The 17529-nt window shown below is 42.7% G+C and overlaps 1 protein-coding gene across 5 annotated transcripts in view; it reads right to left on the bottom strand.

The window, feature by feature from the left end:
• The window catches only part of LOC138761010 (serine/threonine-protein kinase PAK 5-like), a 212988-nt gene that overhangs the window by 66610 nt on the left and 128849 nt on the right, over positions 1–17529 (bottom strand). For all 5 annotated transcript variants that reach the window (XM_069932479.1, XM_069932478.1, XM_069932474.1 and 2 more), the window contains one exon: positions 12294–13085. In XM_069932479.1, the coding sequence (XP_069788580.1) occupies positions 12294–13085 (792 nt within the window). The remainder of the gene's footprint in view (positions 1–12293; positions 13086–17529) is intronic.

Raw genomic sequence — 17529 nt, forward strand, 5'->3', positions numbered from 1 at the left:
TCAATAAACTCTCAAAATTCCTGCCTTTTAAGTAGCATGGAGTTTAACCTCCATCTACATGTTCTTGGTGGGATGTCCTCCAGTTCTATTGCTAATAACAAGGGTGAATGATCAGTAATCTAGCTTTATATTCAGTTTTTCTAACTCTCCCTTGAAATATGGGCCGACAACAAAAACATGTCAATCCTTGAGTATGTTTTATGCCTACTTGAATAATATGAGTATTCCTTCTCTCTTGGGTGCTGCCTCCTCCATATATCCATAAGTTTCATTTCCTGCATTGATTTAACCATAAATTTGGCCATTTTATTCTTTTTACTAGTCTTTTGTCCAGTTTTATCCAACATTGGATCCAAATTAAGGTTAAAATCCCCTTCCATCAATATATTTCCTTGTGTATCTACAATCTTCAAAAAAAATCTTGCATAAACTTTTGATCCTCCTCATTAGGTGCATACATATTGAGCAAATTTCAAAATTCTGAATATATCTGACACTTTATCATTACATACCTCCCTGCTGGATCTATTATTTCCTCCTCTATTTTGATTGGTACATTTTTATTAATTAATATAGCTACACCTCAAGTTTTTGAATTATATGATGCTGCCGCTATATACCATCTATTATTTCCTCCTCTATTTTGATTGGTACATTTTTATTAATTAATATAGCTACACCTCAAGTTTTTGAATTATATGATGCTGCCGCTATATACCATACCCAGTCTCTCTTTAATTTGTTATGTTCCACTTCAGTTAGATGCGTTTCCTGCACAAATGCTATATCTATTTTTTCTTTTTTCAGTAAATTTAATAGCCTCTTCCTTTTAATTTGGTTATGTATTCCATTAATGTTTATAGTCATATAATTCAGCATGGCCATCTCATATCCTGTTTACACTTCATTTCCACTTCCTCACCACCACCATCCCCCTTTTCCCCATTTTGATCTCTGTTTTCTCTTTTTAAACTCAATGTATGTCAACATATTTAAAACATAAAATACCCCAACAACTCCTACATCCAATATTCCCTTAACCCCAAATAAACCCCCCCCCCATCTCTTCTTGCTTGGCCTCTAGCTGTTGGTCCTCTTCTTCTGAGCTGCTCATCTGATGCTCCTGCTCCTCTTCCCTTTCACCCTGTCGACTTTCTTTCTCACCTGGTACTTCACTCCCTCTCCTGCCTCTTTCCTCATCTTCCAGTTGAGAGTCCTGATGTCGGGCATCCCGTCTGTGTTTTTCTTCACCTTAGATTGCACACTTTTGTTTGGCTCAGAGAGACGTTTTTGCAGTCCACCGGTCAGGGGGTCGCAACTCCGCAGGGCCGTCACCAACCTCAGAGATCGATTGCGCTTCTCTACCACAGCTCCCTGTTCCTTCGTGCAGGTAAGGCCTTCTCCTTTCTTTTCAGGTGTCTTTTCCTCTTTTTTTCCTGTTCTTTTTACTTTTTCCTTCTTAGGTGCCATTTTCTTTCTCTTCTCTGCAACTTTATTTTTTATTTCTTATATTTTGTATTTATTGAACTTTGTCTTTTCTTAGAGGGCTGGTTTTACTCTACTGGCCACTACTCCATCACGTCACTCCTCCTATTGTCAGATAACTTTGATGCCTCATCCCCTAATCACCCACTAGTAAAAGAACAGCTTACCCTATCTCAGGTCCACTACTAGCAACAGTGGTTGCCACTGAAAAATACATTTCAAGAGCTGCAATTGTGGCAGATCATGCACCTTAGCACTTCGGAGGCTTACAAATAATAGTGTTACCACTGGTTATAGTAAAGATCCAGGAATTTTACAGATTACTCAAACTTTTTCACATGTACTAAAAAAACACCAATAGCCATAGAACAAATAGGTACATGTCCCAATGTACAGAACTTTGAAAATATGTAATTATATGGAAGAATTTATAACACTGCAATTTTTAAATATGTTTTTCTTCTTCCTCTTCTGTTCATGGAGTTCCAAAGTTGTGTGATTAAAAACCTTTTTTTAATCAAGCACATAATCTTCGGGGGTTAGGAGGGGTCAGACTCAAAATGTTAACTGACCCATGGCTACTACCTGACCTGCTGAGTGCCTCCAGAAATTTTTTGTCTGATCAATATTCCACCGTCTGCAACCTATCTTTGCCTGATTTCCAAAATGCTTTCTAGTATTTCCAGAACCAGAAGCAATATTATGTCCAGTCCTTAAATCCAACTTCATTCAACAAGATTTTTCAGATATTTTCAAATTAATGGGTTGAACAATCATTTTTATCTGCTTGCAATGTACATGTAATGTAGCAAGAGCTATGCAATGTACTGTGCTAATGCATATCTGTTACTCTCTTGCCAGTAAACAGCACACAGTCTCCATGAGAGAAGCAAATTGATAGAACACAGTACAGTAGAGCACAGTACAGGCCCTTCAGTCTCAAACCCTCCCTACCTCACAGCCCATAATCCTTTATATTCACGGTATTGATGTGCCTATCTAAGAGTTTTTTTAAATGACCATATTGTACTGGCCTCCACTGGCATTCCAGGCACACACCATCTCAGCAGAAAAAAAATAACCTCTGACATCTCTCTTAAACTTTGCTCCACTCACCTTAAATTGATATATTCTGTTATTGGCAATTGCTGCCCTGGGAAAAAGTTGAGTGTCCACCCTCTCATAAATCTTATACATCTCTATTCAGTCAACTCTCATCCTCTATTGCTCTGAAGAGAACAGCCCTGGCTTCGCTTGTCCAATGCATGATCAATTAAATGGAGGACTAACATTGAGACCAACATTGTTGAACAAAATAAATAAACAAGGAAGGCCTAATTTGAATGTCTAATCTAATGAATTCAAGATTTCTGCTGTGGCGATGGCAGGGTTATACAATTGCTCATACCTCATTTCATAAACAGATGTGAAAGCATCAATTGACAAGGTTTCCTAATTGCATGAATGTGCCACTGTCAGAAAGGGACAGTGGAACATATGTCAGACAAAGAGTGAAAGAAGCTCAGCTATGTAATAGTATCATGTCTCCTCTGTTTCATTTTGTACATGATATATGCTCAAGGGATACAATGGTGAGTTAGACATCTACTCAGTTTCTTTAAAGGAGATTAAAGATAGAAAGTAGTATGTAGCCATTAAAAAATATATGCATGTGGCAGCCTGCAATTGCGGAGATCGGGTCGGCACATCACACGGCAGCAGGCGTGGACAGAGATCACTAAAACGACTCCCAGGACAATTAACCGGTGGGAGTAGAAGCTGGGGTAGCATCAGACCAACAACCCTATAATGGCATTGGTCAAGCTGCCCAGCTAACTCAGCAGAAACAGGCTGGGGAAGATGGGCTTTCTTATGCATGAATGTTCCCACCCGCTATTGTTATTCATAAGGGTGACTCAGTCAATGAGCAAAAACGGAGGAAACTTGAACAGTATAAAAGCAACTTTTCCAGCCCGAATAAAGGAGCGAGTGTGTGTGTGTGTGTGTGTGTGTGTGTGTGTGTGTGTGTGTGTGTGTGTGTGTGTGTGTGTGTGTGTGTGTGTGTGTGTGTGTGTGTGTTTCTTTGTAGCGGTTGGCTACAATTGGTGACCACGACAGTTAGAAGGAATCTAAACCTAACGATGGAGAACAAAGCAGCAGTCAGCGCAGTTGGCCTGAAGCTCCCGACCCTCTGGACAGTTCGACCCGGCATGTGGTTCGACCAGGCAGAAGGTCAGTTCCAGATTCGGGATATCACAGCAGAGACCACCCAGTACTACCATGTGGTCAGCACCCTGGATCTGCAACTGCAGATAGAGTGGCCAACTTTATCCACAAGCCATCATCAGAAGGCACTTACATTGCCTTCAAAGAGCTATTAACTGAGACGTTTGGACTTTTGCAGCGAGAGCGAGGAGTACGTTTGCTCCACCTGGATGGGCTTGGAGACAGATCCCCATCGACACTCAACAACGAGATGCAGCCCTCCTGGGAGATGAGCAGCCCGGCATCATGTTTGAGCAGGCAATCCTGAAACAGATGCCTGAAGACATCCAACTGCTCCTGGTGGATGCGGATTTCACTGACCCCCCCCCACCCCCAGAAAGTCGCAGCACGGGCAGACGTTCTGTGGAAACAGAAACACAAGTGCTCGGCTACCGTGGGGCTCATAAAGAAGTCCCGCAATCAGACCAGAGCAGTCCCAAGCAAGGAATAGCAAATGAGAGGCAGGAGCGAGTCCAGCAACAGATGGTGCTTCTACTACCGGAGATGGGGCATCGAGGCCAGCCGATGCCAGTTCCCCTGTGAGTTCCAGGGAAACAACAAGGTCAGCCGTCACTGAGGGCCACGACGGCTGGCCACCAAGAAATCCTCCTGTATGTCTTGGACCGCCTGTCCGACAGATGCTTCCTGGTGAATACAGGAGCAGAGGTCAGCGTGATACCCCCAACAGGGTTGGGACACTAGGTGCAGGCTAGCAGGACCCACTTTGAGGGCTGCCAACAACAGCAGTATACAGACCTATGGCACTCGTAGGGCTGAGCTGCAGTTCGGGGGCAGTCACTTCTTGTGGGAGTTCATGCTGGCTGCAGTAGAACGACCACTCTTCGGAGCAGATTTCCTGCGAGCCCACAGCCTCCTCGTAGACCTTAAGGGTAAGCGACTCATCCACACCCAGACCATCGCACTGAGGGGCGCTAGGTTTCTGGCAATGCACCTGGACTCTCTCCACAGCTCAGAGGATGAGTTCTCCAAGGTGCTAGCGGGATTCACGGCAATTCATTCCCCTCAGTTCACAGCGGAGATGCCTCAACACGACGTCAGACATCACATCCTGACCAAGGGCCCACCTTTCCACGCAAGGGTGAGACGACTTCCCCCGGAAAAGCTCCAACTGGCCAAGGAGGAGTTCCGCAAGCTCAAGGTGTTGGGTGTTGTTTGACGGTCAGACAGCCCATGGGCCTCGCCCCTGCACATGGTGCCTAAAGCAACTGGGGCCTGGAGACCATGTGGCGGCTATCGCTGACTCAACAAGCCACCACCCCAGACAATTACCCTATGCCACACATCCAGGATTTTGCAGCAAACCTGCACGGGGCAACAATATTCTCAAAAGTGGACCTCGTGCGAGGATATCACCAGATCGCGGTGAATCCTGATGACATCCCTAAGATGGCCACAATCACTCCATTTGGGCTGTTCGAGTTCCTGAGGATGCCATTCCAGCGACTGATGGACACAGTGGGCTGAGACCTGGACAGCACTTTCATCTACCTCGACGATATCCGTGTGGCAAATAGAACCCAACAGGAACACCTTCAGCACCTCCAAAATCTCTGTAGTCAACTGCATGAGTTCGGCCTCACCATCAACCTGGCCAAATGCCAGTTTAGCCTGAACACCATCGACTTCCTGGGCCATAGAATTACAAAGGATGGGGTCACACCATTGCCTGACAAGGTAGAGGCCATCCACAGCTTCCCAAAGCCCAGTACAACCAAAGGTCTACAGGAGTTCGTGGAGATGATAAACTTTTATCGCAAGTTTATCCCAGCAGCTGCTCAAATGATGCGCCTTCTGTTCATCCTGATGTCCGGCAAGAAGGACCTGACCTGGGACGACAAACCCACATGTGCGTTTGTGGAAACCAAAGAAGCCCTGGCCAAAGCTGCACTCCTGACCCACCCCAGACCAGATGCACCCACGGACCTCACAGTCGATGCCTCAGGAACAGTGATTGGTGGAGTCCTGGAGCAGCAGAAAGAAGGAAGTTGGTACCCACTAGCTTTCTTCAGCAAACATCTGCGACCCCCTGAACTAAAATACAGTGCTTGCGATAGAGAGCTGCTGGCGCTGCACTTAGCCATCCGCTACTTCCGGTTCTTTCTTTAGGGAAGAGTCTTCATGGATCACAAACCACTGACTTTCACCTTGGCTAAAATCTCCGATCCTCCCTGGTCAGCCTGCCAACAGAGACACTTGTCTTACATCTCAGAGAACACCACTGATGTCAAGCACATCTCGCGGACGCCTTGTCAAGACACAGCATCCACTCCCTGGTCAATGATCTGGACTTCGCAGCAATGGCAGAGGGACAGCAGCAGGACGATGAGATCCGCAGTACAGGACCGCTGTCACAGGCCTTCGGCTTCAGGACGTTCCAGTCAGCACAGGTACTACCACCCTCCTGTGCGACGTGGCCACCAGGCAGGTTCGACCTATTGTCCCAACGCCATGAAGGCGACAAGTTTTTGACTCCATCTACGGGCTGGCATACCCATTCATCAGGTCAATGGTCCGGCTGGTGGCCATCAAGTACGTATGGCATGGATTGCAGAAACAAGTCCAGGGGTGGGCCAAGGCATGTATGCAGTGCCAAACAGCCAAAGTGCGGCTACACACAGGTCCCCTACAGCCTTTCGAGCCAACGAATGCAGGTTTGACCACATTCATGTGGACATAGTGGGATCCTTGCTAGTCTCTCAGGGTTTCCTCTACCTGTCAACAGTGGTCGACTGCTTCAGCCAGAGGCCAGAAGCAATCCCCCCGGCCGACACATCCACTAGGTCATGTGCCAAAGCACTCCTCTTGTCCTGGATTGCAAGAATCGATCTGACACAGCACATCACTTCTGACCGAGGAGCACAATTCATTTCCAGTTTGAGGACTGACAATGCCAATCTGTGGGGCGCTCAGCTACACCAAATGACGGCATACCACCCGCAAGCCAATGGCACGGTAGAGCGTTTCCACAGACACCTCAAGTCCACACTCATGACCAGACTCAAGGACCCCAACTGGGTGGACGAGCTACCATGGGCACTACTGGGCATCCGAACAGCGCTGAAAGAAGACCTCCACGCATCCTCCGCTGAACTCGAATATGGAGCCCCTTTCATAGATCCTGGGGATTTCGTTCCACAGGCCAGAGGACAGCAGGAGGAGACAACCACATTCCTGGACAGGCTGCCCGTAAAGGTCAGTAACCTGGCTCCGATCCCACCCTCCAGACACAGACAAGCCAAGTCCAACATTCCCAAAGAATTCAAGGACTGTGAGTACGTGTTTGTATGCAGAAGCCATACGAAGATCCCTTTCAAGTCATCCGGAACAACGGAGCCAGCTTCTCAATGGACATCGGTGGTAAGCCAAAGGTCTTCACTACCGACAGACTTAAGCCTGCCATACAGACCCAGCAGAACCCGTGGAGACAGCAACACCTCAACACAGAGGCAGACCACAAAAGACTTTGGGGACTCTACCTACGGATAGACTGTAATGCCGGTTCTTGAGGGGGGGGGTGGTGGAGGAGTCATGTGGCGGACCGCGATTGCGGAGATTGGGCTGGCACATCGTGCGGCAGCAGGCATGGACAGAGATCACTAAGTGACTCCCAGGACAATGAACCAGCCGGGGTAGAAGCTGAGGCAACATCGACCAACCGCCCTAAAATGGTATTGGTCAAGCTGCCCAGCTAACTCAGCAGAAACAGACTGGGGAAGAAGGGCGTTCATATGCATGGATGATCCATCCCACCCGCTATTGTTATTCATATGGATGACTGTCAATCTAAACAGTAGAAAACAGCTTTTCCAGCCCCAATAAAGGAGTGAACTTAACCTGCCACACTGTGTGTATGTGGGTTTCTTTGTAGTGGTCGGCTACATGCACATGAAAAAGCTGACCAGCTTTTGGTATGTCTAGAATATTGCTGGATTCAATTTCTGCTTTTGATACCATTTTAGAACAAAATTAGAACAAGCAAAAAAAGTTTTCAATTCACTGATGTCCTCGCCACTACCAAATTCCATAGTTTTCTCTGGATCTCCCAAGACGTGTACAATCCTCCAATTATGGCCTTATGTCCATCACCAAATTTTAAATTGTCCCTTTCAAATCTCTCTGCCTTTTCAAGACACACCATGGAACCTACCTCAGTGAAATGTCAGCATACCAGCCTGCAAAAGTAGTATTTTCCCTTGAGTGCCACATAAATTTTAGAGCAATATTGCTGAAGGCTCAGGAACAGGCTCCTTATTCATTCTCCCAGCTATAGTGTGAAATTATCATGGGTGACAAAGGTAGCAGGGAAGAAATTAGTGATATTTAAGGTGGAGGTGCATAGAACATAAGAGCAGAGTACAGGCCATTCAGCCCTCTATGTTGTACCGACCTATATATCCCGACCAAAAAATACTAATCCCTTCCTACCTTGAAACCCTCAGTTTTTCTTTCATCTTTGTGCCTGACTAAGTCTCTCAAGTGCCCCTGTTTCAGCCTCCACCATCACCCTTGACAAGGCAATTTGAGACACCCACAACTCTCTGTGTCAAACACATCTCTGATGTCTCTCATAGACTTTCTACCCTTCACTCTGTACTGATGTCCTCTGTTGTTTGCTATTCCTGCCCTGGGACACAGGCACTGGCTGTCCACCTTATCTATGCCTCTCAGAATCTTGGAGACCTCTTTTAACTATATATCAACCTGTGCAGTTACCTTGAGAGATGTATAGATTTGGACCCCAAATTCCCAATGTTCCTACAAATGTGAAGTATCCAACCATTAACCCTGCACTCAAGCTTCTGGTTTAACCTTCCAAAATCCATCACCTCATACTTATCCAGATTGAACCTCATACTTATCCAGATTGAACCTCATCTGCCACTCCCCCCCCCACCAACTCTACTACCTGTCTATATCCTTTTGAAATCTTCAACACTACCCAAAACTTTTCCAAATTTCATATCATCCGCAAACTTACTTATCCATCTTTCTGCTTCTTCATCTAAGTCATTTATAAAAATTACAAAAAAACAGGCATCCCAGCCCAGAACAGATCCTTGTGGAACTCCCACTCATCCCTGACCTCCAGGCGGAATACTTTCTGTCCACTACAACTCTCTACTTTCTATATGCAAGTCAATTTTTAATCCACAAAGCCAAGGTTCCATGGATATCCCATGCCTCATGACTTTTTGATCAAGTCTCATATGGGAGACCTTGTCAAATGTCCTACTAAAATTCATATACACATCTACTGCCCTACCTTCATCAATGTCTTTTCTTACCTCAAAAAGCACAATTAGGCTCATGAGGCATGGCCTTTCTCTCATAAAGCCACACTGACAATCCCTAAGTAGACTGTACCTCTCCAAATGCTCAAAAATCTTATCCTTAAGAATCTTCTCAAATAGCTTGCAAACCATTGATGTAAAATGGTCAATAATTCTTGTAGGCCAATATGGCCTGTTTCCATGCTGTAAACTGTTATATGGTTATATGTTATATTTTCCATTCTCTAATTCTCCAGCACCTCCACTGTGTCCAAGGAGGACTCAAAAATCATAGCCAATGTTCCAGCTACTTCTTCCCTCGCTACCCACAGCAACCTGGGTATATCTTGTCCAGCCCCAGAAACTTATCAATCTTAATGTTTCTCAGGAGTTCCAACATTTCCTCTTTCCTCATCTCAATATTGTTCAGCACACAAGCCTGATCTATTACAACCTTACCCTGATCAAGGTCCTTTTCTCCAATGAATACTGAAGCAAAGTATTCATTTAGGACCTCCCCAACCTCTTTTGTTTCCAGGTACATGATCCCTCATTCATCCTTAAGTGGCCCCACCTTCATTCTTGTCATCTTTTTGTTCTTCATTTATGCATAGAATGCCTTGTAGTTCTCTTTGATCCTACTTGCCAAGGCCTTCTCATTCCACCCAACCCCCCCCCCCCCACCAAATCACTGAAATGCTCCCCCACCAAGAGGTATGCCACCTGACCAGGTTGATTAACCACGAAAACCAACAAGGTCGGGTCAGATACAGCAATGAGCTCTCTGAACCCTTCTCCATTAACAATGGCATGAAGCAAGGCTGTGTTCTCGCACCAACCCTCTTTTCAATCTTCTTCAGCATGATGCTGAACCAAGCCATGAAAGACCCCAACAATGAAGACGCTGTTTACATCCGGTACCGCACGGATGGCAGTCTCTTCAATCTGAGGCGCCTGCAAGCTCACACCAAGACACAAGAGAAACTTGTCCGTGAACTACTCTTTGCAGACGATGCCGCTTTAGTTGCCCATTCAGAGCCAGCTCTTCAGCGCCTGACGTCCTGCTTTGCGGAAACTGCCAAAATGTTTGGCCTGGAAGTCAGCCTGAAGAAAACTGAGGTCCTCCATCAGCCAGCTCCCCACCATGACTACCAGCCCCCCCACATCTCCATCGGGCACACAAAACTCAAAACGGTCAACCAGTTTACCTATCTCGGCTGCACCATTTCATCAGATGCAAGGATCGACAATGAGATAGACAACAGACTCGCCAAGGCAAATAGCGCCTTTGGAAGACTACACAAAAGAGTCTGGAAAAACAACCAACTGAAAAACCTCACAAAGATAAGCGTATACAGAGCCGTTGTCATACCCACACTCCTGTTCGGCTCCGAATCATGGGTCCTCTACCGGCACCACCTACGGCTCCTAGAACGCTTCCACCAGCGTTGTCTCCGCTCCATCCTCAACATCCATTGGAGTGCTTACATCCCTAACGTCAAAGTACTCGAGATGGCAGAGGTCGACAGCATCGAGTCCACGCTGCTGAAGATCCAGCTGCGCTGGATGGGTCACGTCTCCAGAATGGAGGACCATCGCCTTCCCAAGATCGTGTTATATGGCGAGCTCTCCACTGGCCACCGTGACAGAGGTGCACCAAAGAAAAGGTACAAGGACTGCCTAAAGAAATCTCTTCGTGCCTGCCACATTGACCACCGCCAGTGGGCTGATAACGCCTCAAACCGTGCATCTTGGCGCCTCACAGTTTGGCGGGCAGCAACCTCCTTTGAAGAAGACCACAGAGCCCACCTCACTGACAAAAGGCAAAGGAGGAAAAACCCAACACCCAACCCCAACCAATCAATTTTCCCCTGCAACCGCTGCAATTGTGTCTGCCTGTCCCGCATCGGACTTGTCAGCCACAAACGAGCCTGCAGCTGACGTGGACTTTTTACCCCCTCCATAAATTTTCGTCCGCGAAGCCAAGCCAAAGAAAAAAAAGATCCAGTATGGCTTCTCCTCCAGCTGGCTGTCTCACATACTGTGTCAGGAATCTTCTTGGACACACCTGAAAAATTCTGCTCCATCTATCCCTCTTGCAGTCAAGAGTAATAGGGAAGTTGAAGTCTCCCATAACAACAACCCTAAGATCTACCTACTTATTTGTTCCTTGGTGTCCCGAGGGCTATTTGGGGGTCTTTTGACTACTCCCAGTACAGTAATTGCTCCCTTCCTATTTCTGACTTCCATCCACATGACTCAGTGGATACTTCCTCCAAAGCATCCTCCCTTTCTTCAGCCATGATACTATCCCTGACCAGTAATGCTACTCTTCCCTCCCACCACCACCACCACCCATTCTATTCCTTTAAAAACATTTAAACCCCAGTACCTGCATCAGCCAATCCTGTTCTTCCACCAGCCAAAATTCTAATGGCTAAAACATCATAATTCCACATATTAATCAATGGTCTCTGTTTTTGATTAGGATGGAAATCGAGGGTTATGGGGAGAGGCAGGAAAATGGGGTTAAAAAGGATAATAAATCAGCCATGGTGGAATAGTGGGGCAGATTCAATGGACTGAAAAGCCTAATTTTGCTCCTGCTTTATGTTTATGATTATTATTCTTACAAAAGAACAGCGTTCAGAAGAATTTGCTATGTCATCTGAACGTGACACCTTGAAGAAGCAAAATAGGGCTTTTGTTCTTCAATGACAGAGAATGATTAGCTTACGATTTTATCCAGCAATATTTAGCATTACACTTTTAATGGAAGTAGGAGAAAGTGGTTGTAGAGTGGGCATGAACTAGATGCATTTCATAGTGAGAAATCATTAATTGATTAATGTACACAATCAAAAGCTGCAGCATGTAAAATTGCATTTTTATTGGAAAATATCTGTGGGATTCACAACAGATTATCCAAATATTGCTGAATTGTTAAAACAATCTACAAAAGGGACTTTTTTTCCAGATCAATTAGAATACCTTTAACCTTACATACTTACAGAAATATAACAACTTACTTACCCTTTCTTAGTAGTCTTCAAATCAATTAAGGTAAAACAACTGAAACTTTAAAAGAAAGCATTTGTTTCAGAATGAAACAAAATTATCACATTTAGATCAGCCAAAAGGGAATGTTAAAGCTGCAGCTAAGGAAGAAAAGAAATTCCTCAGTACCACACAGAGTTGGAATGCAGATGCAAATACCAGTATTGAAGATATGAATATGAATGCAGCATTTACCTTAGGAATGCATGATACAGCCGCCGTCTCAGACAGCCTGGGATAAGTGTATGAACTATATGAATGTCCAGTGGGTCGTGTTGACTTAAATGCACTGACAGCATTTAATACACTTGGTTCCTGTAGTCCAGATCCTGACTTCGATCTTTGTCTCATCGTTGGCTGAGGGCTTGTTGGTGTGAGATAGGATGACTTTGGTCGTTTATCCATGTTTTCCCTTTGTGGTTTGAGACCAAAGTCCATTTCTTTATATTCCATTTTTTCTATTGGCAGATCTCGCTGACTGGTAGCTTGAGCATGTCTCCTGTGGGTCAATGGTGACCTTTGAGCTCTTGGGGAAACTCTGCTTGTCACATGATCTGTTGCCCTAATTTTTGACACCATATATGCATGGTAATCTGGTGGCAATCCATCAAAATCCATTTTTTGTGCATTATCCTCTAAATAATATGTTTCTACAAATCGAGTTCTGTTTGAATCCTGGCCATTTTGTTCAGCTGCTTTATGATATGTATAATATCTATCCCAGTCTTCTGGATGATCTCTCTGCTCTTTGAATGTCCCTGTTGTAAAATGTTCTGAAGATTCAATGTCATGTGTGAGTCTGGGATAATAATGGCTGTAGCCATTTTCTTCAGGACTGCATGGGCTATGGTTTGAATTTATCTGTGGCGTAACTGGAGGACTCTCCCTTCGTAGGGAGTTTGAGCGAGTTACAGAAATATCATTGAACTCTTCCAAAAGGCCATTTAAAGAGGTGTCTTTCCATGCTCTGTTTCCTCTGACTATAGTCTGCAATAAAAAATAAATAATTTAATGCAGACGAAAGGTGCAATTTCAAGATATTCAACATTACATAATGGTTAATACTTCAAAGCTCAAATGCATTCTGTTATTCAGAATAGACTTTGCTTCCCTAACAGCACAAGAAACAATTACATATATTTATACATTAGAATTTTAAAATGTGAAGTGATTGACACTGCTTATGTCCATCCCTTTTCAATGGTCTGTGAGGTAGGTCTTGCTTATTCTGTCCTCTTGGTTCTAATTGAGAGAACTGGCAGTCACAGAGGTGATATGGATCACTCAACTTTCATCACTTGAGATCAGGTTTTGCCATTGATGAATGCTCCAACCAAAAAGAAACACCTCTTCACTTTTTTCAGTCCCAACTATTCAAGCCTAGCTCTGAAATGTTTAAATAAAAAAACACAAATGGTGGAATAACATAACAAATCAATATGACTTGAAAAAAAACAAATCAAGTGATTGTTGTGCCCAAGTCCGACTCCCTCGACCTGTGAAAACCTGCCTTTGGGCCCTCACTTTGGAATATGTAATACATCTTAGAGATAAATTTACACACATTCCCCTGTCGTATTAGAATCTCCACATTACTACATCTAGGTAGGGTCATAGATGGTCCCAATTTTTCCTTTCAGATCTTATTTGCAGATAGCAAAAGAATGTTCTATGAGACAAATCATATTTGTTCCTCAACTGCTTGAACGACATGAGTTGCCTTCGCTTTTAACAATCCTCGAAATACTTGATCCCCTTCTGGCACCAGGTGTCCAGGATTTTATTCCCCAGAGTCAAGGATATTAAATGTTCTGAGTCAAAGACGTTTTGGAGCTATCTCCACCTTCTTTTTTTTTTAAACTTTATTTAAAATTTTATGACATGAATAAAATAAAAATTACATTTAAAGAAATAATAAAAAATAAGATAATAAAAATTAGAATACTACATCATTGAACTACACAAATTATCGCCCCAATAATTATAACGCAACATTAATCGTCTAATTTAAAATTAGTCCAAACCTCCCCCCAAAATAAAGAGTGAAGAATTGATTAACAATGTTGTAAATAAAATAGAAAAAACCCCACTTACAAAAAAAAGGATAAAACTTAACAACAAAAAAAATTACTAACAACAAAAAAATATCAATACTAAAATAATACCCCAAACATATATTTAAATCAAACATAATACATGTATTTAACAAATGAAATCCACTTTAAAACTAAGTTCAAATATTAAAATCATATATCAGCCACATATCTGTTATACAAAAAATCATAATTAATAATACATAAATACAGAATTTCCATTAATACCCAGTTTCCTTTATAATTCATCGAGAGAACAAAAACATCCCTTAGAAAAACAGTCAGGTAAACTTTTTATTCCCTTCCCCTCCCCTTATATAAAAAATAAAAAAAAGAAAAAAGTTCAAACTCTTATAAAATTCTCCATATTCTTCATTTATAACATCTTCAAAATTCTCTATCGAAATTAACTTAATTTTATTAAACTCTTCTCCCTCAATGTATTTGTACTTGATTTTCTTTTTTCTTCTTATCACCTTTCCCCTCATCTTCCTCTTCATCTAATTCAACATCCTCAATTTTTGACTTATTATCATCTGCGACATCATCCTCTTAAAAAAAAGAGAAAAAAGAGAAAAAAAAGGAGAGAAAAAAAACCTCCTAATTCCCTCTCAATTACAATCAGAAAACAAAAAGAGTTAAAAAAAATTATTTTAAAAAATTAAATAATTTTAAAAAAACCTTCACTTCTTAACACAAAAATTAAAAAGAAAAAAAAACAGGTCGGAGGTCATGACTACCTCATCCTGTTTAAACCGCCCAAAGCGGTAACTCCCCCAAAATATTGGGTGTGAGATAACTCACAGGTAGCTGATGACTTCTGGAAACTAGTGCCCACCCAGTTCCCTCTCCCAACTCCCATTTCATTAAACTATCATCATTATTTAAACTATTTAAACTCTTCTGGAAAAAAAAAGATAAAAGATTTATTTTTTTTTTAAATCAACTTTACCACTTCGGTCACCATTGCTTCCATTTCTTTTAAAAATCTGGATCCCACCTTACATCTCTACTCTCTTTGAAGACCTTAAAGGACTACATCGTTCCTGAAACTGCATGATTGGTAAAGACTGAGCAATGTCCATAACCTCTTTAGGATTGTCAAAGAACTTTGGCTGATTTCCATCCTGAAAAATCTTCAGTACCGCAGAATACCTGAATGTTGCCTTATGTCTTTTTTTCCACAACAGTTCTTTCACAGAATTAAATTCGCGTCGTTGAAACATAATTTCTTGACTCAAATCTTGATAGAAGAAAACAGGATTATTCTGAACCATCAAAGGAGATCTATTTTGCTGGGCATTTCTAATACCGTACATAAAATTGTCTCTCTGTCACAATAGTTTAAACAACGGATCAGAACAGGTCTTGGATTCTGTCCTGAAAAAGATTTTCTTCTTAAAACTCTATGAGCACGTTCCAGTATTAAACCTTCAGGGAATTTATCCTGTCCTAACACTCGTGGAATCCATTCAGTAAAAAAATTTCTTGGATCTGGTCCTTCTATGCCTTCTGGCAAACCAACAATTTTCACGTTGTTCCGTCTAGATTGATTCTCCAAATAATCAAACTTTTTTGCTAAATTTTTATTTTGAATCTGCAATGTTTCAATTATCATATTTTCATCTTGCAGTTGATCCTGTACATCGACTAAACCTTGATCACACATTTCAAATCTTTCAATGGTTTCAAGCTTAAAAGCTCCATTAATGGCTCCCACCATCGCATTAATCTTGGAAATAAACGGGTTCACAAAATTAGCTAAGTGACTCAATACAGAATATATCTCATCTTCAAGATCCTTAACAAACATTTCAACAGAAGTAGATTCAGGCATAATGGGGTCTTGCTGTTCCTTAGAGACTACGGGATCTTCTGTCTCTTCCCTTAATTTAATATCTTTTCTAGCAGTTTGACTTTGTATAAAAATCCCTCTCAAAGTCCCCCCAGCAATGCCAGGAGACTGAAGATCAGGTTTATCTTTAAGCCAAATCTCTTTAATCATCTTCACTGAATCGATGTCTGGAAAAACCGTTGTAATTGAAGATGCATTTTGCAGCGCCACCACTGTAGCAGTCGAATGACAGCTCTTTAACTCTCCAGCTGATTCAACAGCACTCACAGTGGCCGTTGTGTGAAATACTGGCACCCGGCCAGCCCTTTGTTCCGAAAGCTGCTGAATCCGACCTTCAGAGAGCCTTACCGGTTTAAAACAGAGTTTCAATGCCGAATTCTGTACGTCTTCTTCTGGATCCATTCTAAGCTGATTCCTGGCTTCTTGTAAACAAGTAGGCTCAGACAATTTCGGAAAATGTAGTTTTTTAACAGTCTGTTGATGTTTTCTTTTACTTTTTTTTAAAACATATAAACCATTAGGCACTAATCCAGCACCTCTTATTATTTATAAACTTTTAAAAGAACTTTAACGGGCACTTAAAGACAAAACAATAAATCAGAGTCAGGAGAGGTCTGGAAGGCACGTCTGTTCCCTATGCCATCTTGCCACACCCCTAGCTATCTCCACCTTCAATTCAATATATTGATTCATTCTTTGCCATATCTGAACTATACGCTTTAGCATGAAGTTATCCATTTTTTAAAAATTAATTTAGTGTCCCATTTGTACATAATCTCTCCTGCTATCTTTTCTGCATTTAGTATAATTTGTACCGGGGGGGGGGGCTCCCTCAAAGAATGAAGTGATAAATCTTACCTGGGCTGCCCAGTAATAGTTTTGAAATCAGGTAATTTTAAACCCCCAAAATTATAGCCCCACACAAACATTTCCATAGAGATTCTAGTCACTTTACCATTCCACAGGAACCTCCTGGCACATTTGTTGAGCATCTTAAAAAAAACCCTCTGGCAATGAAATGGGTAATGATTGAAAAAGATACTGGAGCCTTGGATCACATTTATTCTGACCCACCGGTGTTACGGCAGAGTTCTCCATCAAGCAAGGTCCTCCCTAATTTGTATAAATTGCACAAATCTTTGTCCATTTTTATCCCCAAATATTTAATATCATTTAAATTGACCTCTCTATTGATATTGTCTATAATTTCCATTCATCGAAAGCATAATCTCACTTTTGTCCAGAATTCCTTTATACCCTGAGACCTTCCCATAATTATCCAATGTGGTCCTTAGCCTGGCCAATTACACCCCCCTACACCACCCACCCCTCGGGGTTGTCAAATATACTAACACATAATCAGTGAAAAGGTTGATTTTGTATTCCACCTGGCCCACTCTGAACCCCTTTGTCTTCCACCAGCAGTTCAATTCCCTGCACAAACAGCGCTGGGATCAATGGACAGCCCTGCCTAGTGGACCTG

Source organism: Narcine bancroftii, chromosome 4, assembly GCF_036971445.1.
Source record: "Narcine bancroftii isolate sNarBan1 chromosome 4, sNarBan1.hap1, whole genome shotgun sequence".
Lineage (NCBI taxonomy): Eukaryota > Metazoa > Chordata > Chondrichthyes > Torpediniformes > Narcinidae > Narcine > Narcine bancroftii.